The sequence below is a fragment of the Anomaloglossus baeobatrachus genome, chromosome 8, assembly GCF_048569485.1.
Source record: "Anomaloglossus baeobatrachus isolate aAnoBae1 chromosome 8, aAnoBae1.hap1, whole genome shotgun sequence".
Classification (NCBI taxonomy): Eukaryota; Metazoa; Chordata; class Amphibia; order Anura; family Aromobatidae; genus Anomaloglossus; species Anomaloglossus baeobatrachus.
This window is the reverse complement of record NC_134360.1, coordinates 197,550,441-197,576,237: the sequence shown is the minus strand read 5'-3', so window position 1 is coordinate 197,576,237 and position 25,797 is coordinate 197,550,441. Positions and strand designations below refer to the sequence as shown.

The 25,797-nt window shown below is 47.7% G+C and overlaps 1 protein-coding gene across 1 annotated transcript in view; it reads right to left on the bottom strand.

Moving 5' to 3' along the window:
* The window catches only part of PLPPR5 (phospholipid phosphatase related 5), a 325,748-nt gene that overhangs the window by 127,924 nt on the left and 172,027 nt on the right, over positions 1-25,797 (bottom strand). The window contains exon 3 of the mRNA XM_075320076.1: positions 8,072-8,322. Coding sequence (XP_075176191.1) covers positions 8,072-8,322 — 251 coding nt within the window. The remainder of the gene's footprint in view (positions 1-8,071; positions 8,323-25,797) is intronic.

The following is a 25,797-nucleotide window of genomic DNA, read 5'->3' as shown; positions in this document are numbered from 1 at the left end:
GCATAAAATAGTTGCATAAGATGTATTTGCTCACTACAAATATTCTTCTGCTTTCATTTTTCTCATAACTATTTATTAACCCTAGAACGCATACCTGGGGCCTCGCAGGCCTGCTAGGTTACTTGTTTTCTATTGTAGATTTCTATGGTTGCGCGTTCTAGGGTTAAAGGGAATCTGTCAGCAGGTTTTTGCTACCTCATCTGAAAGCAGCATGATGTAGGCAAAGAGATCCTGAATCCAACGGTGTATTACTGAGATTACTGGTTTCAGCCATTCTGATACAATCTGAATTTTTAACTTAAGTCATGTGACATGCCCAACAGGGCCGTGGGGGCACTCGGAACTGGGGTGGTTCTGTTTGGGGAAGTCACGGCGGTAGGGCCTGACTGTGTCGCACCTCGTTCTCTACACTGTTCTTCTACCAGTTCCACCCACTACCTAAGCCCCACCTCAGACTGACTCCGGGACTGTGCTTTCCTTTAGGAGCAATCTTACCCTAACCCTGGCCTGAGTGGTGTGTCTATGCTGTGAGTGTGTGTGGAGAACGGCCTGTGACCCCTCCTTACCAGGGAACAGGGTACCACACCCCTGGCTGAGGTGCAGTACCTCTGTGGCAACTGGACCCTCAGGGGCGCCACACATAGCACTGCTAAGGCAGATGTCGCACCCACACCAGGCTCTCAATAGATATTGTATATTGACAGTGAGGTGTCAGTCAGAGGAGTGGGCATGCCGGGCTGCCATGCACATACAAGCTAGACCTAGAAATGATAATTACCAAGTGCTAAAGCCTTTAATTAAACTAAACAACAGCACGGAGCCTGATAAGAGGCATAGTTGATTTTTATTTTTTAACCTCGCCAGCATGCTGGCTTCAGCTCACATAGCAAAAACCTGCTGACAGATTCCCTTTAAGCACTTGAGGCAATATTGCGGCAATGTCAGAAAGTATTGAACTCAAGATGAACTGTAAAACCAGCAAATCAGGGAAGATCAGTAAATAAGGATTATTAAGAAGAATAATAAAATGATATAAAACTGCAGGAAAACTGCCAATAACATATGAAAGAATGTAATGAGAGTGTGTGCCCTCTGCTCTCTGCTTGGAATGTGGCAATTCGATCTCATCATGGTGAATATGAAGCTAAACATCTCCACTAATTCAATGTAACAGACAGGAGGAAATTAAATTCCATTAGATCGTTGGGCTGTCATTGCTGAGTTTTATGACAGTTGAATTTACAGTGCGTTGCTGGATATATTCTAATTGCTATTACAAATAGAGATGATCCTCATAGGTACTTCGATAACAAACACAACGTTTGAAATTTAAAACTATTTTAAATATAAATAACACAATTATTTTGCTACTGAGAGGAAAACGGGATTTCTACTAAATTAAACGTCCTGATTCCAAATATCAACTCCGAATTTGCCCGACACATCCAGATATTAACGTTATACATACAAAGCCTATTCACTTATAATATTAAATTAATGCATTATATATTGAAAATATGCCAATGGACATGCCCGGATGCGCTCTGCAGGTCTATCGGCTGATGTCAGCAGTAAGTATAAGGCAAACTGGACAGCATTCAATAAAATCATCTGTTATAGTGCTATTAGTTTTGAAACTTAAGACGGTTGGATGCAATCCAGACAATTTCTGCTACTGTGTTTTTCCAAAAATAAGCCCTCCCCCAAAAATAAGCCCTAGTAGGAATTTTCAGCATTTTCGGCGTAAGGCTTAAATATTAACCCTATACTGGAAATAAACCCTAGTGGCGGTTTAATAATGAAGTGTCCATGTAGCTAAAAAAAGTTAAAGAATGCTGCAGGACACTTCATTATAGAAAGCAGACACCCCCAAAAGAAAGAAGACAGAAGAACCCCAATCATACTCACCAGATGCCGAACGGGAAGACTTGCGGTGGAATACACACCCACATTAGATCACAAACACACACACTCACCACATCAGGTGATACAGATAGTTTGTGGCCGGCAAAGAATACTGGGATGCAGTGCTGTGGAACGCATAGAGGACCTGCAGTGAAATGCATCGATGTGTTCCACCACCGAGTCCTCCATGCGTTCCACTGCAGGACCTCGCACTCCACTGCACTGCGTCCTTTCTTCCCCTGTTGGCCAAAAGCAATTCATATCGCTGGATGGGGAGAGTGTGTGTGTGTGTGTGTGTGTGCGATCTGATGCATGATTGTGTCTGCAACTTGATTTGTGATTGTGTGTGTATATGAGTAAGAGTGCGTGTGAGCGCATGTGATCTAAAGTATGCGCGTGTCGGCCAGAAGCAGGGGATGACCGTGTGGAGCATACCTGCTGGGACCACCTGCCGAAGATCGCAGGAGGACCTGGGAGTGACACAGATGTCCGGGGTCTGGTAAGTGTGATTCTCATGGGAAGGGGGTTCTGGTTCTGGCTTTTTTTTGGGAGGGTGGGGTAGAAAACTTACCGTCAACCGTGGTTCCCCAAAAATAAGACCTACCTGACAACAAGCCCTGGTGTTTTTTCGAAGCAAAAAAAACCCCCCATTATAAGACAGTGTCTTATTTTTGGAAAAACACGGTACCTTTGTAGGCAAATTTACGTCTTATGCTTAGTGCAAGAATCTGACAAAGTGAGTGCATATTGTTTACAAGTATTACTTTGTTAAATTGGAGACCAAGAAAAAAGCTGGGCACCTCATGTTTGTTGCACTGTGTTACCCTGAGCTAATGCAGTGGTTGAATGGTAAAATGAAAAGAATGGCTTTGTGCAGTGCCGAAGGTGAGGTGTGAACAGAAAAATCACCAGACTGCTCAGATGTTCAAAGAAAAACAAGTCACTAATTCTGTATCTGCTTTTAAACTAGTACCACACGATGTACAGAATGCAGTGTCTGCCCCTCCAGCAGCAGGAACGGCAATTGAAACTGATGGTTTTGATACTGATGAAGAAGATGTTGACTGCCATGATGTATTTCCTGATCCAGGGCAACCAGAAGGTCAGCCTCACTTGCTGAGCCAATCCGATTTAGATGATCTGATAAGAGATCTGTCATTATCTAAAGAAAAGCCAGAACTGCTAGCTTCTTCACTTTGAGAATGTAATTTGCTATAACGAGGAACCAAAACTTCACATTTTTGTCATCGAAATACCAAGTTGCTGAATAGTATGCAATGGAAATGATGTCTGTTTGTGTACAGCTGTAAATGGTCTTATGATGGAGTTGGATGGTACACATTTTCCCGATGAATGAAAGGTATTCATAGACTCTAGCAAAACAAGTTTGAAAGCTGTCTTGTTGCACAATAGTAAAGAAAAACTATCTGTTCCATTAGCTTATGTGGTTGGAATGAAAAAGACCTACGCTTTTATATAGCTCATTTTTAAATTGATTGATTAATCAGAGCATAAATGGAACATTTGTGCTGACCTAAAAGTAGTAGCACTGCTGCTTGACCTACAGTTAGGTTACACAAAGCATATGTGTTTCTGGTGCCTATGGAACAGTCATGATGACAGCAATTATTACAAAATGAGACAGTGGCCACTCAGTCGAGAACAGAGTTGATTTGTACTGTCACGCTGTACAAAGGTCTGGTAAGTAGTAGAGCATATTCCCCACTAGGTGGCAGCAGTGTAGTGAAGGAGAGTCAAAGTAACACTGTAAGAGAAGGGAGGCTGAAGTACAGCAGAGTAACTTCAGAAGGCAGTTCACAGGCGAACCACCAGGGGGCAAAAGAGTAGTCAAGCAGTCAGGGTCTGGCCGGGAAGTCAAGTAAGTGCAGAGGGAGAATCAAGATCAGGTCATAAAACAGAAATGAGGTTGGATGTCGGGAGATCAGGTATGCAGAGGGGAACACAAAGGGCACAGGGAACAGAAGGCAAGACTGGAGGGTGAGGAGACACAAACACGGGAAGAGGATGAACCAAAATGGGATTACAAATGACAGGAGCGAGAAGTCAGGGACTGTGACAGACAGATGAATGGCAAAGGGTACAGGTCAGGGCACGATTACTGAGTCAGATCAAAGAGGAAATCTCACCAGAGCCAGTCACAGGCTGCAGAGTAAAAAATAACCAGCACAGAAATGCAGGTGCAGCGACCCAGAACGAGGCTGATGAGAGTTAACTCCTGACATGACCAGGCCTGGTCTGGGAAACTCTGGAGCAGAGAATACTCATCCTGGATCATGACAGGACAACTGCTGATCTTTACAAAGGGTAAATGGCCGCTAACAAATGCAAAAGCAGATGCCTGAAGTACTTTAACAGTACTTGGCCTTGCTCAAGTAAGGCTTTTACATTTTTGTTAAATCATTACATTTTCAGAACTGTGTACTATGAAAACTTTGATGTAGATCAGGTAATTATTGAGTACAATTTGTTCTGTACAAAATTCTTCTATGCTTTCCAAGTGCTTAATTTATTTGGGCAAATGTATGCATGAAAACATTTCCTGATGTGTTACAATTCTGACTTCAGATTTGGAATCTGTAGACTCGATTTAGTATAGGACACGTTTTTTGCCCAGTAGCAGACAATTTTTTGATGTTGTGCTGTGTAATGTAAACATATTAAATATCCCAATGTTCTAATGCTACTAGCTGGCTGATGCACACATCTCCGCTCACACAACCTCCACACTTAAGGGGGCTTTACACACTACGATATCGTTAATGTTTTATCGTCGGGGTCATGTTGTTAGTGACGCACATCTGGCGTCATTAACGATATCGCAGCGTGTGACACTTACCAGCGACCTTAAGCGACCTCAAAAATAGTGAAAATCGTTCACCATGGAGAGGTCGTCCCAAAAACAAAAATCGGTAATGGTTGATTATCGATGTGGTTCGTCGCTCCTGCGGCAGCACACATCGCTGTGTATGACACCGCAGGAGTGAGTAACGTCTCCTTACCTGCCGCCGGCCGCAATGCGGAAGGAAGAGGGTGGGCGGGATGTTACGTCCCACTCATCTCCGCCCCTCCACTTTGTTTGGCTGGCCGCTTAGTGACGTCGCGGTGACGTCGCTGGGATGCCGAACGTCCCTCCCCGTTGAGGGAGGGATTGTTCGGCAGTCACAGCGACGCCGCCGACCAGGTAAGTGCGTGTGACTCTGCCGTAGCGATAATGTTCGCTGCGGCAGCGATCACACAAAATCGCATGCACAACGGGGGCGGGTGCTTTTGCGTACGATATCGCTAGCAATTGCTAGCAATATCGTAGTGTGTAAAGCCCGCTTTAGGCTACTTTCACACATCAGTTTTTTGCAATCAAGCACAATCTGGTTTGTGCCTGATGCAACGGATCCGTCTCAGATTGTGTAAAAACTGATGCGACGGATCCGGTAAAAAAACGGATCCGTTTTTGTTTGTTTTTTTAAGCTGAGAGAGAGGGAGAGACCCCATCATCACTGCACACACAGGCACTCTCGCACGCATCATCACCACACACGCAGGCACTCCCGCACGCATCATCACTGCACACACCCCGACACTACCACAGTGACGTCCCCGCTGACAGCGCGACTCCCTTCAGTTGCTACGTGCAGCTGATAGAGAGCGGCGGTGTTCTACTGCCGCTCCTGTCAGCTTCATGTAGCAGAGCTGAAAGCGTCGGGGAACCTCTGTGGATTACGTCGGACCTGGAGGGGTATTTGGGGATTTTAATAAAATGGTGAAAGAGGGTGTTTTTTTGTCTTTTATTCCAAATAAAGTATTTTTTGAGGTTTATGTGTTTTTTTACTTTCACTTATAGGTTAATCATTGGGGGTGTCTCATAGATGCCTGCCATGATTAACCCCTTATTACCCCGATTGCCACCGCACCAGGGCAATTCGGGATGAGCTGGGTAGAGTCCCGGGACTGTCACATCTAACGGATGCGACAATTCCGGGTGGCTGCTTGCTGATATTGTTAGGCTGGGGGGCTCCCCATAACGTGGGGCTCCCCATCCTGAGAATACCAGCCTTCAGCCGTGTGGCTTTATCTTGGCTGGTATCAAAATTGGGGGGGACTGCACGCCGTTTTTTTTTTTAAATTATTTATTTAGTTGTTTTACCGCAAGATATAGACCTGCCCACCGGCGGCTGTGATTGCTTGCAGTGAGACAGCTGTCACTCAGCATGGGGGCGTGTCTGACTGCAACCAATCATAGGTGCCGGTGGGCGGGGAAAGCAGTGAATACGAGATTGAATAATGGGCGGCTGGCATTTTCAAATCAGGAGAAGCTGCCAGCAGTGTGACAGCAGTGCAGCGCCTCTCAGGTAATCGGTGAGTGGGTGAGAGGGAGTGAATGAGTGAGTGAGTGAGTGAGTGAGTGAGAGGGAGAGAGAGAGTGAGTGATTTTATGACAAGCAATGAATTTAAATTACTTCTGGGCATGCTCAGAAGTAAAAACCGAATCTGGTACATGCTTCCGGCGTTTGATGCATGCCACTGGATTCGGCGTGCATAGACTTTCATTATACACCATGCCGCACAGCGCCACATGCGGCGCTATGCAGTTTTTTGATGCTGGCAAAAAATGTCCCTCTCTGCGTCCTGTGCGGCTGCCGGAGTGACTATTTTTGCCGCAATCTGTAAAAAACGGATCAAACGCGAGTACATACGGCGCTAATAAAAGTCTATGAGGAAAAACCGCACCCGGCGGCAAAAAAAACGGATGCGTTTTTTCTGCAAAGCGCCGGATTGTGCCGCACAGCAAAAACCTGATGTGTGAAAGCAGCCTTACCTGTACTTCAGGGAACAACTCAATACACACTAGTCAGCTTCCCTGACCAAAGATCTAGTGTTGCTTGCGATGCACTTGAGGTTGATGAGAGTGAAATGTTACACTAACATCCACATGCATATCTGTCAGTAGGATCAACAGCTAGGACAGAGTGTGTCCAAATTTAGTCTCAGGGATAGCGAGTCTCTGAGGGAGCTGCAGGTGGCAGCTAAGAACAAACTATCTGAATTATGTCTCAGGGAGAGCAAGTCAATTTAAGGTTGGCCAGTTGGTCCTGTCTCTGAACATTCTTGGAGCTGGGAGAAAACCATTGAATGTGAAGAATACTGGCCTTGGTGTGGATCCTGCACTACAGCTGAGAGTAAAGGCTGCTTTACACGCAGCGACATCGCTAGCGATGTTGCTAGCGATAGCACCCGCCCCCGTCGTTTGTGCGTCACGTGCAAATCGCTGCCCGTGGTGAACAATATTGCCGGTACGCGTCACATGAACTTACCTTCCTAACGACGTCGCTGTGGCCGGCGAACAACCTCTTTTTTAAGGGGGCGGTTCGTGCGGCGTCACAGCAACGTCACACAGCGGGCCACCAATAGAAGCGGAGGGGCGGAGAGCAGCCGCATGAACGTCACTCCCACCTCGTTGCCGGAGGACGCAGGAACGCTGTTGTTCGTCATTCCCGGGGTGTCACACGTAGCGATGTATGCTGCCTCAGGAATGACGAACAACCTGCGTCCCAAACGAGCAACGATATTTTGAAAATGAACGACGTTTCAACAATCAACGATTTGGTGAATATTTGGGATTGTTAGCGGTCACTCGTAAGTGTCACACAGAACGACGTCGCTAACGAGGACGGATGTGCGTCACAAATTCCGTGACCCCAGCGACATCTCGTTAGCGATGTTGTTGCGTGTAACGGGGCCTTAACCCTCACACTGGTAATCCTGAACTGCGAGCTGGCCACTTATCTTTCGAGCATGAACTGTACAGATGAGCTTACATTTGCAAATAGGTGGATGTTTCATTATATTGCCTGATGCCAGAGAAAGGCTGTGTTTGTTTGTCATTTTGACGAAAACCTTTCCACCATGAGCCTCAAAAGATAAGTGAAAATTACATCAAAAAGGGGGAAAACTCTGTGTGAAGCCATTCTTCCCATGGCTTTATCTCATCCCTTGTATAAACCTTGAACTTTTGGCAAAGTAGATAATTTGTACTCACTTTAAAATATTAAACGGAGAACTCAATTTTAATATTCGAAGAAAATTTGTCAACATTTTGTGAACATCGGTATATAGTATTAGTTAATAATAATTGTCAAGTTTTACTCACAGCCAGATACATTGCTCCATATATACTGAGAGCTGCTTCTTTGGATGGAAATGTTCTCCTTGCTTTGAGTACAAGGTCTGCATTTCCAGTGCAAGCATTGGCATCTGTGATGAACTGTGTAAGCTGGTGGCAACCAAGTGCTGTGTAGTTGGGTTTACAAATTGTAAGAAAATGTGGTGCCAAGTTCCCTGTAACAACTTGTCCAGCATTTACAAATATATCTGTAGCAAATAGTCCAAAAGTATAAATCCCTGCAAAAAAAAGAAAGAAAAGAGCATATTAATGAAATATTGATTGTAAGATCTTCATAAAAACAATTCAATAATTAGCCAACAATCAACATGGATCATGCTGTTTCCGTAAATCTATACAGGCTCTCCATCAACTTAGTGCCCTGGGTCCCACATTCTCTCAACCTGATGTGTACACCTTAGGGGCCTTTTGCACACTACGACATCGCAAGCCGATGCTGCGATGCCGAGCGCGATAGTCTCAGCCCCCGTCGCAGCTGCGATATTTTGTGATAGCAGCCGTAGCGAATATTATCGCTACGGCAGTTTCACATGCACTTACCTGCCCTGCGACGTCGCTCTGGCCGGCGACCCGCCTCCTTCCTAAGGGGGAGGGTCGTGTGGCGTCACAGCGACGTCACACGGCAGGTGGCCAATAGAAGCGGAGGGGCGGAGATGAGCGGGACGTAAACATCCCGCCCACCTCTTTCCTTCCGCATTGCAGACGGGACGCAGGTAGGAGATGTTCCTCGCTCCTCCCACTTCATACACAGCGATATGTGCTGCCGCAGGAATGAGAAACAACATCTTACCGTCGCACCAGCCAAAATAATGAAAATGACCGACACTACACCGATCATACGATACCGATGCTTTTGCGCTCGGTAATCGTAGTTAAAACGATTTACACACTGCGATGTCGTAGTGTGCAAAGGGCCCCTTAGACACACACCCTGGCCCTCCAGAGTACATAACCTGGTGCAAAACATTGTATAGTATTACGGTTTTTAATTCTTACATATTTTGAGTAAGGGTTACATTTCAAAGCAGTGCCATAAGTAATAATTTGTCACCACCATCCCACCAAGGACAACATCTGCAAGGAGTTTGTATGTTTTCCCCATGTCTGCATAGGTTTACTCTGGATTCTCCGGTTTCCTCCCACGCTCCAAAGACATACGGATACAAAATTTAAATTGTGAGCCCCAAAAAGGGGACAGTAATGATCATATTTGTAGAGTGCTGTGTAATTAATAGCGCTGTATAAGTGAGCAAAAAATAAAAAAACATTGATAGAATATCTTTTATTTTTAAAAATTGTATCTCTGTATTTAGTAGATGATTGCTGACGAGCGAGTGCTCTCAGCACTGTTAATATGTGGCACCCTGGACTAGCCAGGTCGTCACAGATAACATCCAAACACCCCCACCCCCACTAGACAGGGACACCAGCCAAACACAAAATCCTTGTTGCCTCCCTCCAGTGTCTGATGTCCACACCAGGTGCGGCGGAGCTAAGCGGTTGGCCCCACCCACCGAGGAGTTCACAGGCCTGGAGGTGGGAAAAGTGACAGAGTTTGGAGTTTGAGGATTGAGGAGTAAGCACTTGGGTGTCTGGGTTTGTGGCCCAGGCACTAAACAGCAAGGTTGGCAGACGGTGGTGGCCGTCTGCAGGAGTGGTGGAGCAACGCGGAACCGTAGGACTGGGGACGGGCGACGGCCCGCCAGTACCGACCGGGGAGCAAAGTGAAGCCAGCACACACAGGCAGGGCCATCGGACCCCGACCAGGCTTGGAGCCGCCGACAATAGTCAGATCCGAATGTGACTGGAACCCCAGGTGTTTCACAATAGCAAAAGTCCCGATTGAAGGCAACAGCTACCGCCTAAGGCTAGAGACCCAAGGGCCAGCGTCTGCGGGCAAACGGGCTCCTCCGGTCCCCTTCCCCCGGGGAGTGGACTACCATTGGGAATCCATAGTAGTCAGAAAGAGAACATTAAGGTGCAGGGAAAGACAGCCACCATCACCTGTCCGGGGAGAGAGACACTGCAGCCGGCTGCAGGACCCATCCATCCAGCAGTTTGGTTTACTGAGGACTTTGTACCTTTCTTGCTGAGTGAGTACACTCGTGCCATCCGGCACCACGCCATGCTGTCCCTGCAACCCTGCATCTCACTGACCCTGCCTCCCCGTCACTTCATCGGGCCCCGGGACCACCAACCCCTACCCACGGAGGGGGAAACCAACATCCCAGCTGCTCCTTACCATCGCTCCCGGGATCCCCGTCACCAGCAACGGTGGTGCCCATCTTCACCACGACCTGTGGTTGGCGTCACGGACTAAATCCCCCAAACCAACCACCCCTTTCACTCATGGGCGAGGAGCGCCGCTCGAGTCCCCAGATCCGGCCCACCGCTCGAGCCACCGAGCAGCCATCGCAGCAGCGTCAGACCCGAGCGTTAGCGAGCGCAGCGCAGTGGCGTCCTCCCCGCCCACGACAACTTGGCGTCACGAACAGGATTGAGCCCCTCTACTTACCAGTAGAAGTGCGCCTTGTGATCGCCGCCGGCGGCGTCCGGCCGAAAATTTTGAAGCGCCGCCATCTTGTCGCGAAAATCTCCCGCTCGAGCATCTTCTCCGAGCAGGGAAGGCGCGAAAGCGAAGCCCCGCCCCCAACAAACGGAAGTGCTGAAGAGTACCAAGGGGGCGCGAGAGTATGTCTGCCTGATGTAGCCGAAGCTATAGAAAGCGGGGACGCCAGGACTCTGCAAGACACCCCGTTCCTGGAGGCCGAGCAAGTAGGATGTCTGTCACGTCAAGCAGGCGCACGCCTGGAACAGCGGCATGGGTAGAGGCTCGGGTGGCCCAATTAAGCCGCAGGCTGCAGACCCGGCTCCAACTCCTGGTGCAAGAATGGGAGGCTGGAATGGTGGAAGTGGTGATGACCGTGCAGGCCCGTGAGGCGAAAACAGAATCGGAGGAGCGGGTGAGTGACCCACGCCCCTGTGTCCCAGAGGGACCGGTCGCTGCGGCCGAGGGGCCCGGTCTGCCGCCGCTCAGCCAGCTGCGTTCCCCGCAGCCCGTATTGGTCAGTGCCACCCCGCCGGCTGGCCCGCTGCTCCTTTACCCGACAACAGATGACATCACCCCCGCCTGCAAAGATCCACCTGCAGGTGCTGCCCGCGAATGACAACTTGCCCGGCCAGTCCCGACCCCGCTCTCCTGGGAGACACCAGCTTCCAAAAGGGAGTCATCCCGCCCGGAGGCGGCCGCGCTTGAAGAGGCTCCGGCAGCCCACCCGCCTAGTACAGAGATGGAGGATAGCCCGCCTTAAGCCCGGAAGGTGACGCTGACTGCTCCCAAACTCCAGGCCTCGGCTGAGGCTGCGGAGGGTTGCCGCTGCAAGGCAGAAAAACAGGCCGCGACACAGCGGTGCCCCCCTAATCAGAAAGTGCCGGTTGTAGCCCGCATCGGGGGGTACCGGCTGGGCCCAACCCCCGCGCTGGAGGAGCCGCCATGTTGGGAGCGGTGGCTAGACCCGATGGGACGACAGGCAGAGGCCCGGGAGAGAGCTGCAGTCCTGCCCATACTGTGGAAGCAAATAACGCCCTCCGCCGGAGGGCCTCCCCTGAAGCTCGGGGCACGGTCTTTGAAGGTCAAGTCCAGCAGTTGCACCCCCGGCGAGGATGGGGGTTTATTTATGAGCCCCGCTTGGGAGTTGAGGCATTCTTTTCCCAGCGGGACGTGCACAGCCGACTGCCCCTGGGCCATCCAGAGCGTGACCTTTGTGCAGGAGAGTTGGTCACATATACCTGCCACATGGGAGAGAGAGGCTGGTTCGCCATGGATGTCCAGAGAAGGGTGAGCCCTGACAACTACGAGCCGCCACAGTCACCACCTCCGCCATACAGTCCTAGGGCGGATCCGGAGGAAGCAATTGGTGATGGTGATCCCCAGTAGTGGCAGCGGTCCTCCGTTGCAAGCAGTTGTCCCCCGTTGGGACCCTCAGTAGTTTGATTGAATGACTTTATTGAACCGGGACATTTACCTGATTGTCTACGTGCTTATTCCGGCCGTTGCCGGCAAGTTGTCCCCGGAGGGACCCTGTGTGTTTTATAACCTGCATGAGAGACTACTCATGGACAAGGCTGAGAACTGGCAGGCCACCCACGAACTAGTGGGCTTGTAAATAAGTTGAGGGGTGATATTCCATCGGAGCCGCCTCTGGAGATGCAGATTGGAGGAAGGGCCCGCAGCAGAGCAGGCTGGGGCCCGGCCACCACCAGGACCGGTGGCCATCCTCCGGGGGTCAGGGGTCCCCCAAGGACGTGGGGTCCCCTGAAGTGACAGCCGGGTGCGAGTAACCGTACCCGCTCGGGCAGCCTGAACCTGGACTGGGGTCAAGGGATGCCGCCCACTTCTTAGGGGCAGCATTAGGGCTAGGTTGCTTGGGTGGGAGAGCGGAAGACACCCGTCCGTCCGTCTGTTATTAAAAATGTTATATATGTGCAACGTTTGAAGTGTCCTTACAAAAAATGCTTATGTTCAAAATGTTTTACATGTTATTTATATCTTTTCTACAGTTTTGAAAAATAAAACCGGTGATGGACGGGCAGCCCACGGACGGTCTGCATTTCACCAAGGGGGAATGTGGTGCCCTGGCCTAGCCAGGTCGTCAAAGATAACATCCAAACACCCCCACCCCCACTAGACAGGGACACCAGCCAAACACAAAATCCTTGTTGCCTCCCTCCAGTGTCTGATGTCCACACCAGGTGGGGCGGAGCTAAGCGGTTGGCCCCACCCACCGAGGAGTTCACAGGCCTGGAGGTGGGAAAAGTGACAGATAGAGTTTGGAGTTTGAGGAGTGAGGAGTAAGCACTTGGGTGTCTGGGTTTGTGGCCCAGGCACTAACAGCAAAGTTGGCAGACGGTGGTGGCCGTCTGCAGGAGTGGTGGAGCAACGCGGAACCGTAGGACTGGGGACGGGCGACGGCCCGCCGGTACCGACCGGGGAGCGAAGTGAAGCCAGCACACACAGGCAGGGCCATCGGACCCCGACCAGGCTTGGAGCCGCCGACAATAATCAGATCCGAATGTGACTGGAACCCCAGGGGTTTCACAACAGCAAAAGTCCCGATTGAAGGCAACAGCCCACACCGTGAGGGTATACAGCTACCGCCTAAGGCTAGAGACCCAAGGGCCAGCGTCTGCGGGCAAACGGGCTCCTCCGGTACCCATACACCGGGGAGTGGACTACCGTTGGGAATCCATAGTAGTCATAAAGAGAACATTAAGGTGCAGGGAAAGACAGCCGCCATCACCTGTCCAGGGAGAAGCACTGCAGCTGGCTGCGGGACCCGTCCATCCAGCAGTTGGGTTTACCGAGGACTTTGTACCTTTCTTGCTGAGTGAGTACACCCGTGCCATCCAGCACCGCGCCGCGCTGTCCCTGCAACCCTGCATCTCACTGACCCTGCCTCCCCGTCACTTCATCGGGCCCCGGGACCACCAACAACTACCCACGGAGGGGGAAACCAACATCCCAGCTGCTCCTTACCATTGCTCCCGGGATCCCCGTCACCAGCAGCGGTGGTGCCCATCTTCACCATGACCCGTGGGTGGCGTCACGGACTAAATCCCCCAAACCAACCACCCCTTTCACTCACGGGCGAGGAGCGCCGCTCGAGTCCCCGGATCCGGCCCACCGCTCGAGCCACCGAGCAGCCATCGCAGCAGCGCCGGACCCGAGCGTTAGCGAGCGCAGCGCAGTGTCATCCTCCCCGCCCGCGACAGATACTCGGTCTAGCATCGTGGTACTCAGGTACGCTCCTTAGGCCCCTTTCACACGTCAGTGATTCTGGTACGTTTGTGCTTTTTTTTTAAAACGTACCAGAATCACTGACATACGCAGACCCATTATAATCAATGCGTCTGCTCACACATCAGTGATTTTTCACTGAACGTGTCTCTGTGCAGCGTGCATGTGTGGCCGTGATTCTGCACGGAGACAAGTCAGTTTTTTTCTGGCATCACTGATGACCCACGGACCACACTATGGACACTATGGTGTGATCCGAATGTGATCAGTGAAACACGTACCAGAAAATCACGGACATATTAAATATTTTCAACTTACCTTGCCTGCGATTCGCTCTGGAGCCTCCGCTCTCGGCAGTTTCTGCCTGGCTCATGAATATTCATGAGAGCAGGAAAACCTGACCAGGAAGTAGGTGCTGAGAGCGGTGGGCGGACGCTGCAGAGCTGGAGACTTCAGCACCATGGACAGCAGCAGTGAAGGCAGGTGAGTAATGTCCATATGCAATCACGGATTGCACATGGACAACCCACGTGTGCCGTGAATCACGGAACACAGAGAGACATGTGCGTGTTTTACACGTCAGTGAAGAACGTCAGTGTTTTTCACTGACGTGTGAAACGGGCCTTACTCAATTGAGTATCACGGATGTTTGAGCACCATGCTCAATTTCCCACCCTGCATGTTTTGCGGAAGTTAGACAGTCAATAAACATGCGGGGAATGCTTGCCATACACTTTAATGCCGTAACCATGTTGGCTTTTGTTATTACTGTGATAGGTGAGCCGCATCACGTCATCTGGTCTTATATGGGACCCAGGAGCACAATGTGCAGCATTTTTAAGGTTGAGAAGGGCCAAATAACCATGGGCTTTCTCAGCCTGATAATACCAGACCCCAGTTGTCTGCTTTACCTTAGATGGTTATCAAAAATAGGAAGAGCTGATTTTTTTTTATTCCCTATCCACATTTGTTTGCAGGGCAATTGCCCCCAATTTGCTGTCTTTTGCAGCCCCCTAGCCCTTACTGTGACCATTTTACAGCCCCAAAGTTTCGGGCCCCATTACAGTAGGGAAAATAAGTATTTGATACACTGCCGATTTTGCAAGTTTTCCCATCTACACTTCAACTGCGAAAAAATAATAATAATAATAATAATAATAATCTAGAAAATCACATTATATGATTTTTAAATAGTTTGCATTTTATTGCATGAAATAAGTATTTGATACAATAGAAAAACAGAACTTAATATTTGGTACAGAAACCTTTCTTTGCAATTACAGCGGTCAGACATTTCCTGTAGTTCTTGACCAGGTTTGCACATACTGCAGCAGGGATATTTGCCCACTCCTCCATATAGATCTTCTCCAGATCTCTAAGGTTTCGGGGTTGTTGGTGGGCAGCATTGAGTTTCAGCTCCCTCCAAAGATTTTTTTATTGGGTTCAGGTCTGGAGACTGGCTAGGCCATTCTAGGACCTTGGAGTGCTTCTTATGGAACCACTCCTTAGTTACCCTGGCTGTGTGTTTTGGGTCATTGTCATGCTTTACCCATCATCAATGCTCTTACTGAGGGAAGGAGGTTGTTGGCTAAAATTCTCCCTTCAATACAATGCAGTTTTCCTATCCCCTTAGCAAAAAAAAAAGTTTTATTTTGGTCTCATTTGACCACATAACCTTCTCCCTTGCCTCCTCTGGATCATCCAGATGGTCAATGGTGAAGTTCAAATGGGCCTGGACATGTGCTGGCATGAGCAAGGGGACCTTGCATGCCCTGGAGGATTTTAATCCATGATGGTGTAGTGTGTTATGAATGGTAATCTATGAGGCTATGGTCCACCTTCCTTCAGGTCATTGACCAGATCCTCCAGTGTAGTTCCGGGCTGATTCCTGACCTTTCTCAGAATCATGCTTCCGCTACGATGTGATATCTTGCTTGGAACACCAGACTGAGTAAGATTGACAGTAATTTTGTGTTTATTCCATTTTCTAATACTTGCACCAACATTGTTGTTTTCTCCCCAAGCTGCTTGCCGATTTTCCTGTAGCCCATCCAAGCCTTGAGCAGATCTACAATTTTCTCCCTGGTGTCCTTGGATAGCTCTTTGGACTTGGCAATGGTGTAAAGTTTGGTGTGTGATTGGATTGATTGTGTGTGTGGACAGGTGTCTTTTATACAGTTAACGAGTTCAAAAAGGTGCAATTAATACAGGTAATGAGTGTAGAGTAGAAGGTTTTCTTAACACTAGAAGTCCCAGAAATTTCGAGCTCCCCCTGAAGTCCCGAAAGAGGGTCAAATGACCCTTAGTCCAAACTGACAACTCCAATTAGCATCCTTTCATTTGTAATTTATATTTCATGTATTTCATCTTGTGGTGCAACAGTAATGGCCTTAATTACAGAACAAAAGACGGTGATTATAGGATGTTAGCTAAAATCTTTCAGGTCATTCGACCCGTCACTGGGTTCCAAAGGTAGAAATGTTAAATGACCCCTCTCTGGGACTTCTAGTGTTAAAAAAAAAGATACCTTGTCTGTGAGAGACAGAATGCTGGTTAGTAGGTGATCAAATACTAATTTCATGCAATAAAATGCAAATAAATTATTTACATATCATAGTATGTGATTTTCTGGATTTTTGGAGGGAAATTCTGTCTGTCACCGTTGAAGTGTACTTACTATAAAAATTACAGACCTCCCCATTCTTTTTAGGTGAGAAAACTTGCAAAATCATCAGTGTACCAAATACTTATTTTCCCCACTGTATATGAAGTTCGGGGTCAAGTTTATGTCAATTCCGGGTCCCAAACCAAACTTTTAACTGAAGTCTAACCAAACTCAGCGAACTCAAATTTCCATGGGTCCAGTCATCCCTAATTTCTAAGTACTCTGATTTTTTTTTCTAGAATTATAGGTATAATTTATATTTTAAGCTCTCATTTTTTTAAGCTTTTTCAGTTCTTATATGCAAATGAGAGTACATCTTCATATTTCAGGCTTTCATTGCAAAAGATAATCCCTGTAAACTGAACCATGAGGGAAAAAAAAAATGGGATGATGACATTTCTTTCACAGTTTAATATTGTTAGCTGGACGCAAAGATCTTTGATGATTTAAGGACAATTGTGCAATTTTCATGGACTAGACAGAGGGTTTATCTTTTTTTTTTCAATACAAATGAGTAGGAGAAGCTCTTTGCAAAAGATAATCTTTATTAGAGTGTCTTCACATATATCCATTGCAACCTGATAAGATTCTTTTTTTATTTTTTTATATATCCAACCAGCTAGAGTTGTGCTCTTAAGATGCCCTCATGCCAGCTCGGATGTTAATATTGTGTTGTATGTGTTGTCTCCATCATTTTACATTGTTGTCTTTAATGCCGGTGTCACACGGTGCCATCTATCGTGTGATCGCACGAGCGATCGTACCCGCCCCCGTTGTTTGTGCGTCACGGGCAATTAGTTGCCCGTGGCGCACAAAGTCGGTAACCCCCCGACACACATACTTACCTCCCGCACAACCTCGCTGTGGGCGGCGAAAATCCTCTTCCTAAAGGGAAAGGGACGTTCGGCGTCACAGTGACATCACACAGCCGACGGCCAATAGTAGCGGAGGGGCGGAGATGATCGGGATGTAACATCCCGCCCAACTCCCTCCTTCCTCATTGCCGGCGGGACACAGGTAAGCTGTGTTCGTCGTTCCCGGGGTGTCACACGGAGCGTTGTGTGCTGCCACGGGAACGATGAACAACCAGAGTACAGAAGGAAAACCGACATTTTGAAAATGAACGACGTGTCAACGAGCAACGATAAGGTGAGTATTTTTGCTCGTTCACAGTCGTTCGGAGGTGTCACATGGTACGACATCTCTAACGATGCCGGATGTGCGTCACGAATTCCGTGACCCCACCGACATATCACACGATATATCGTACCGTGTGATGCCAGCATTATAGTTTGTTTTTTGTACTATTGCAATTTATTGCCAATCCACAGCAAAGCTCAAGAAAGATGTTGTTTGATAGGATTTCCTTGATTCCAGCTCCAAGTTGGGCTTATGTTCTATTACTATATTTTTATTTCTTTATTCTCCAGCAATGTATTCAGAATGTGCTGAGTGTCTGTAAGGAATACTGAGTCCTGAAAGCTGCAGCAACTTGAATTAAAGGCAATGGTTATTAGGGGCTTAGTTTTCTCTGGACGGTGTCAGTTTTATAGGGCCTGTGTAGTGAACAGAAACCATATTACCGAATGGCGGATAGCAGATGCGTAGTTAAATGGAACCTATCACCACTGTTTTGGCGTATAAGCTGTGGCCACCACCACCGGGCTCTTATATACAGCATTCTAACATGCTGTATATAAGAGCCCAGGCCGCTGTGAGAATATAAAAAACACACTTTATAAATACTCACCTAAGGGTCGTGCGGTTGGCCATATGGGCATCTCCATTCTCCGGTGCCGGTGCCTCCTCTTTCGGCCATCTTCATCCTCTATCTGAAGCCTGTGTGCATGATGCATCTACGTCATACACACTCGCCGGTCCTGCGTAGGCGCACTACAATACTTTGATCTGCCCTGCTCAGGACCTGAATGCCGGCGAGTGTGTATGACGTCGGACGTGTCATGCACCGTGGCTAGAGAAGAAGGAGAACAAAGATGGTCAAAAGAGGAGGCGCTGCCTTCAGATAATGGAGACGCCCATATGGCCAACCGCGCGACCGTTAAGTATTATAAAAAGTGTTTTTTATGTTATACCCCCAGCCTGGGCTCTTATACACAGCATGTTAGAATGCTGTATATAAAAGCCCGGTGGTGGTGGCCGCAGCTTATAGGGCAAAAAACTGGTGACAGGTTCCCTTTAAGAACATCTTGAACAGTGCGCTACACCAGGGTACAGAGGGAAGATTTCCTCTGTAACTGTCCCTGGAGTAGTATCGTCCCATTCCCCCATAAAGGAGAGGAGGAAGAGGCCACCCTTATAGAAAGGGTCCCCTTTAGAGGATGTAGGGCCAGGAAAGGAGAGAAAAAACACTTGCTATATGAAATTGCTAGCATAACCAAAGCCAGGTAAGGACTAGCTGGCTACATGACAGAAAGATACTAGCTCACTGCCCTAAATGTAGCTTAAAGGCCCAGTCACACTAAAAAAAAAAACAACTTACCAGCGATCCCAACAACAATACAACCTGATAGGGATCGCTGGTAAGTTTCTAGGAGGTCGCTGGTGAAATGTCACACTGAGCAATACTCCAGCGATCCCACCAGCAACCTGACCTGGCAGGGATCGCTGGAGCGTCGCTACACGTGGAAGCATGCTGCGCTTGGTAACTAAGGTAAATATTGGGTAACCAACCAGATATTTAGCTTGGTTACCAGCGCACACCGCTTAGCGCTGGTTCCCTGCACACCTAGCCACAGTACACATCGGGTTAATTACCCGATGTGTACTCTGCTACGTGTGCAGGTAGCAGGGAGCCGGCTTCTGCGGATGCTGGTAACCACGGTAAACATCGGGTAACCAAGAAGCCCATACCTTGGTTACCCGATATTTACCTTCGTTACCAGCGTCCGCCGTTCTCACACTGCCAGTGCCGGCTCCCTGTTCCCTGCACTCCTAGCCACAGTACACATCGGGTTAATTACCCGATGTGTACTCTGGCTACGTGTGCAGGGAGCAGGGAGCCGGCACTGACAGCTGAGAGCGGCGGACGCTGGTAACGAAGGTAAATATCGAGTAACCAAGGTAAGGGCTTCTTGGTTACCCGATGTTTACCGTGGTTACCAGCGTCCGCAGAAGCCGGCTCCTGCTGCTTGCACATTTAGATGTTGCTCTGTCGCTGTCGAACACAGCGATGTGTGCTTCACAGCAGGAGAGCAAAAACTAAAAAATGGTCCAGGACATTCAGCAACAACCAGCGACCTCACAGCAGGGGCCAGATTGTTGCTGGATGTCACACTAAGCAACATCGCTAGCAAGTTGTGCCTCAGCAGCGATGTTGCTAGCGATGTTGCTTAGTGTGACGGTATCTTAAGAGGGAAGCTGTTGAAGACAGGCCACCTTCCGGTAGAAGAGACTAAACAGAGTCAGGTTCTTTTGAGAGCAAGGAAGGTGGGTGGGATGTGTCTGTGTGACGGAGAGTAACAGCGCCACTGGTACTGGGTGTGAGAAAAATTAGGTCTCATGACGATTGGTATAAAAGCTGCCACAATTAAATATTAACTGAATGAAATGGAAGCACAGACCCAAGAGTGGAAAAAGCTATAACAGTGCAACAGACTACTATACAAGTAGAGGTACAAATCAGACACACAGCAAACTACAGAGCGGGAGAAGGGTGCTGCTTATGTGTTATTCTGAAATTAAAGCTCAGTAATATTCTCAAGTAGGCACTGGTAGAACAAACACCTGAAGTAGAGAGATAGAGAGAGAATCCTGATGCGGAGTGTCAGAAGAAAGCAACAGTGTGAGTGACCATCTCGGAAGACATGGGGAAGTGGTCTAGAGTGTTAAGGAATTAGACTGTGAGAAGGTTAGCAAGAATGATGGACAAGTCCAGTGAAGGCAAAGCACTTTTGAAGGGCCTGCATAGTTGTGGAGAGACCAGAGACTGTATTTAATTGTGGAGAAATTCTCCTGTTGTGCCATGTTTAAAGCAAAAGTGCTTATGTATTGGAGGACAATGAATTAAGTCATGTTGAACTAAAGTATTTTAAACCTTTGGTTTATTGTTAAGGAGCCAGTGTATGCTCAATGCTCACTACAAAGGATGCAGTGACTTCCGTTCTAGTCTTCCACCCCTCCTTACGCACTGTACACACTATAGGCTATCATAATCTATGTCTGTCTACTCTAAAGGCCCCGTCACACTAAGCAACATCGCTAGCAACATCGCTGCTAACGAACAACTTTTGTGACGTTGCTAGCGATGTTGCTGTGTGTGACATCCAGCAACAACCTGGCCCCTGCTGTGAGGTCGTTGGTTGTTGCTGAATGTCCTGGGCCATTTTTTAGTTGTTGCTGTCCCGCTGTGCAGCACAGATCGCTGTGTGTGACAGCGAGACAGCAACAACTAAATGTGCAGGCAGCAGGAGCCGGCTTCTGCGGAGGCTGGTAACCAATGTAAACATCGGGTAACCAAGAAGCCCTGTCCTTGGTTACCCGATATTTACCTTTGTTACAAGCCTCCGCCGCTCTCACTGTCAGTGCCGGCTCCTGCTCTGTGCACATTTAGCTGCAGCACACATCGGGTAATTAACCCGATGTGTGCTGTAACTAGGAGAGCAGGGAGCCAGCGCTCAGTGTGCGCTGCTCCCTGCTCTCTGCACGTGTAGCTCCGTGCGGTGGTAACCAAGGTAAATATCGGGTTGGTTACCCGATATTTACCTTAGTTACCAAGCGCAGCATCTTCCACGCGGCGCTGGGGGCTGGTCACTGGTTGCTGGTGAGCTCACCAGCAACTTGTGTAGCGACGCTCCAGCGATCCCTGCCAGGTCAGGTTGCTGGTGGGATCGCTGGAGCGTTGCAGTGTGACATCTCACCAGCAACCTCCTAGCAACTTACCAGCGATCCCTATCGTTGTTGGGATCGCTGGTAAGTTGCTTAGTGTGACTGGACCTTAAGAGAAGGTCCATCATAAAAACTACTGCCTTTTGTGACAAAACTCCCATCTGACTATAGCAATAGCTGCTTAAATCAACTTGGTGATCCCTGACCCACCGGAATGGTTGTACTAAGCTAATGGGAAATATGACAGGAATGCCAGGCATATGTGATCTCTCGTGTAGTGGAGGTTAAGCTAAAGAAACCTTTGCACTGTATTTATTGTTCATTTTCTTCCTAAGTTGCAGCTTCTCAAACACAATAATAAAAAAAATGTCCTAATTTGTTCTCTCTCCAAGCTAACCAACAACATCTGAGACAAATTCATCAGCGCCTAAAGTAGAGCTACCTGCTTTCCCCCCTCATTTCTCTCATAGTTAATAGCATTGTTGAGGAGGAGGTTTGTTGTACATAACAACCATGGAGGTGTTGGAGGGGAAAACCATTCGAATTTCTACAAGGTGAAGTTCACTCAGGCTGTAGATAATAGGGATGAAATCACAATTTTTTTTTGGTTTTCCTTTATGAGCTCTAAACACAGAACTAAAGGGTGCTTTACACGCTGCGACATCGCTAACGATATATCGTCGGCGATATATCGTCGGCGTCACATCGTTAGTGACGCACATCCGGCGCCGTTAGCGACATCACAGCGTGTGACACCAAGGAGCGACGATCAATGATTGAAAAAACGTCAAAAATGGTTAATCGTTGACACAGCGATTTGCCCGTGTCGCACAACCAACGTGGGCGGGTACGCTCGCTAGCGATATCGATACCGATATCGCAGCATGTGAAGTACCCTTAACTCTATGAATGAAGCTGTGACAATACATGAGAGCTAGTGAAGACTGAAACATCCGGGACAAACAGAAATCACATTCAGCATGTGTTACTAGGGGGAAACTGTGCATGAGAAAAGTCTAAAATTAAGAGCAGGTGCAAACTGTGTATCCAAGGGTTTAAAAATGAAAGAAAGAATAAAGATTGCAGCCTGACACTAAGGAGTACTTTGCACGCTGCGACATCGCAAGCCGATGCTGCGATGCCGCACGCGATAGTCCCCGCCCCGTCGCAGGTACGATATCCTTGTGATAGCTGCCGTAGCGAACATTATCGCTACGGCAGCTTCACATGGACTCACCTGTCCTGGGACGTCGCTCTGGCCGGCGAAACGCCTCCTTATTAAGTGGGCGGGTCGTGCGGCGTCACAGCGACGTCACTCTGCAAGCGGCCAATAGCAGCGGAGGGGCAAAGATGAGCGGGATGTAAACGTCCCGCCCACCTCCTTCCTTCCGCATATCCTACGGAAGCCGCGGTGACGCCGGTAGGAGATGTTCCTCGCTCCTGCGACTTCACACAGCAATATGTGCTGCCGCAGGAGCGAGGAACAACATCGGACCGTCGCGTCAGCGTAATTATGGATTACGCCGACGCTGCACCGATGATACAATTAACGAGCGCAAAAGCGTCATAATCGTATCATCGAACCTTTACACACTACGATGTCGCATGCGATGCCGGAAGTACGTCATTTTCAATTTGACCCCACCGACATCGCACCTGCGATGTCGTAGTGTGCAAAGCCCGCCTAAGTGCAATTTTTTACTTACCCCCTTACCCTGCCAATTTTGCAAGTTTTTCCACCTTCAAAGAATGTAGAGGTCTGTAATTTTTACCATAGGTACATGTCAACTGTTACAAACAAAATCCAGAAAAAGATAAAATAATAATTAAAAAAAAATAAAATTAATCTAGAAAATTCCATTGTATGATTTTTAAATAAATTAATTTGAATCGTTTTGCGTGAAATAAGTATTTGATCACTTACCAACTAGCAAGAATTCTGGCTCCCACAGACCTATTTTTTTTATAAAGCCCTCCTATTTTGCACTTATTCCTTGTATTAATTGCACCTGTTTGAACTTGTTGCCTGTATAAAATACACCTGTCCACACAATTAATCACACTCCAACCTCTCCACCATGGCCAGGACCACAGAGCTGTCTATGCTCACTAGGAACAAAATTGTAGACCTGAACAAGGCTGGGATGGGCTACAGGACAATAGGCAAGTATCTTGATCAGAAGGCAACAACTATTGGCGCAATTATTATAAACTGGATAAAACACAAGATGACTGTCAATCTTACTTGGTCTGGGACTCCGTGAAAGATGTCGCCTTGTGTGCTAAAAATGATTCTGATAAAGGTCAGGAATGAGGCCAGAACCACATGGTAGGACCTGGTCAATGATCTGAATGACACCGTCATTGATTAAAATATTTCAGGGCACGTATGGTTCCCCTGCTCACGCCACCACATATCCAGGCCCGATTTAAGTTTACCAATGACATCTGGATGATCCAAATGAGAAATGGTAGAAGGTCATATGGTCTGATGAGACAGACCAAAATAGAACTTTTTGGTATCAACTCCACTCGCCCTGTTTGAAATAAGAAGAAGGCTAAGTGCAATCCCAAGAAAATCATCCCAACCATGAAGCATGGGGGTGGAAACATCATACTTTGGGGGTGCTTTTCTGCAAAGGGTACAAGATGACTGCCCCGTATTGAAGGGAGGATGGATTGGGTCATGTATAGCAAGATATTGGTCAACAACCTCCTTTCTTTAGTAAGAGCATTGATATTGGGTCATAGTTGGGTCTTCCAGCATGACAATGACCCAAAACACACTGCCAGAGCAATTAAGGAGTGGCTCAGTAAGAAGCATTGCAAGGTCCTGGAGTGGCCTAGCCAGTCTCCAGACCTGAACCCAATAGATAATCTTTGGAGGAAGCTGAAACTCAATGTTGCCCAGCGGCAGCCCCAAAACCTGAAAGATCTGGAGAAGACCTGTATGTAGGAGTGGGCCAAAATCCCTGCTGCTGTGTGTGCAAACCTGGTCAAGAACCACAGGAAACGTCTGACCTCTGTAATTAAAACAAAAGTTTCTGTACCAAATATTAAGTTCTGTTTTTCAATTGTATCAAATACTTATTTTATGTAATAAAATGCAAATTAATTTTTTTAAAAATTATACAATGTGATTTTCTACATTTTTGGTGGGAGTTTCTGTGTCACAGTTGAAGTGTCCCATGATAAACATTACAGACCTCTCCATTCTCTGTAGGTGTGAAAACATTGTAACAATGAAATGGCCATCCCAGACTCCTGAGCTAAACCCAATCGAAAACCTTTGGAAAATTCTTGGTGACAAAGTCATAGCCAAGAAACCTTTAACAGTCAAAGAACTGTGGAAGAGACTGGAAGAACAGTGGACCAAAATCACAAAAGAGGAGTGTGAGAGACTAGGGATGTCCTGCAGTTAATCAAAGCAAAGGCCTGTACACGTCCTACCGATTGGTGACTGTTGTAACGTTCAGAAAATGTACTTATAATCTTTCTCTGTGCTACTGTTATTGTTGTTCTCTAATTATGATCATCACATTTTGCGCAAAATAAAGGTTTTATATTGATAAACGTTGGATCTTTTGTAAAACACTTTTCTAGTGGCATGGTGTAACCCTTACAAAAAACCCTCCAAATATTGATCAATGTAAATTACATTATTTCTCAAATAAAACACACACACACACACACACACACACACACCCTCACAAAAAAGTTAGGGAAATTTGGCTTTCGTGTGAAATTTATCTAAAATGTTCATGCTAATTATGTTATTCAAGTAATAGCAGCTTGTCACTGTGCTGTTCCCAATGTGTAGGGCAGTTCTGTATTGACTAGACACACCTGCTCACTCTAACGTCATCACCAAAGGCTCGTCTGGTGACAACAGGGGATGATGCTTCTTGACATCTCCAACATCATTGGTGGCCATCATTTCTGCTCAGTGTGAATCGATCTTCATCAGTGAACAGCACTGAGGCCTACTGGTCCCTCGATGACTCCTGTGCCTAGTGGGGTGGTAAGATACTTTTGCATTTCATTTAGAACACAAAACACACTGATGTGAACTTTTTTGATTGGTCTCAAATGAGACTTGCGTAACTCTCATCTCCTTTGAATGTGCCTGGAGTTGTGTAGCGGTCATTATCCATTTCCGAAAGGCACTGTTCACAATAAAGTCGTCCTCAATGTGGGATGTGGCCAAAAGACGTCCACTACTATGCCTTTCGGTGACTCTTCCAGTCTCTCTTTGTCTCTGTTACAACCTGCTGATGACACTCTAAGCTTCGTGGCCACTTCCATCTCAGAACATCCTGCTTGAAACATTGCAACAGCGCAGCACTGTGGATCAATTGTTAGGTGCTGTCTTAAGGCCGCTTTACA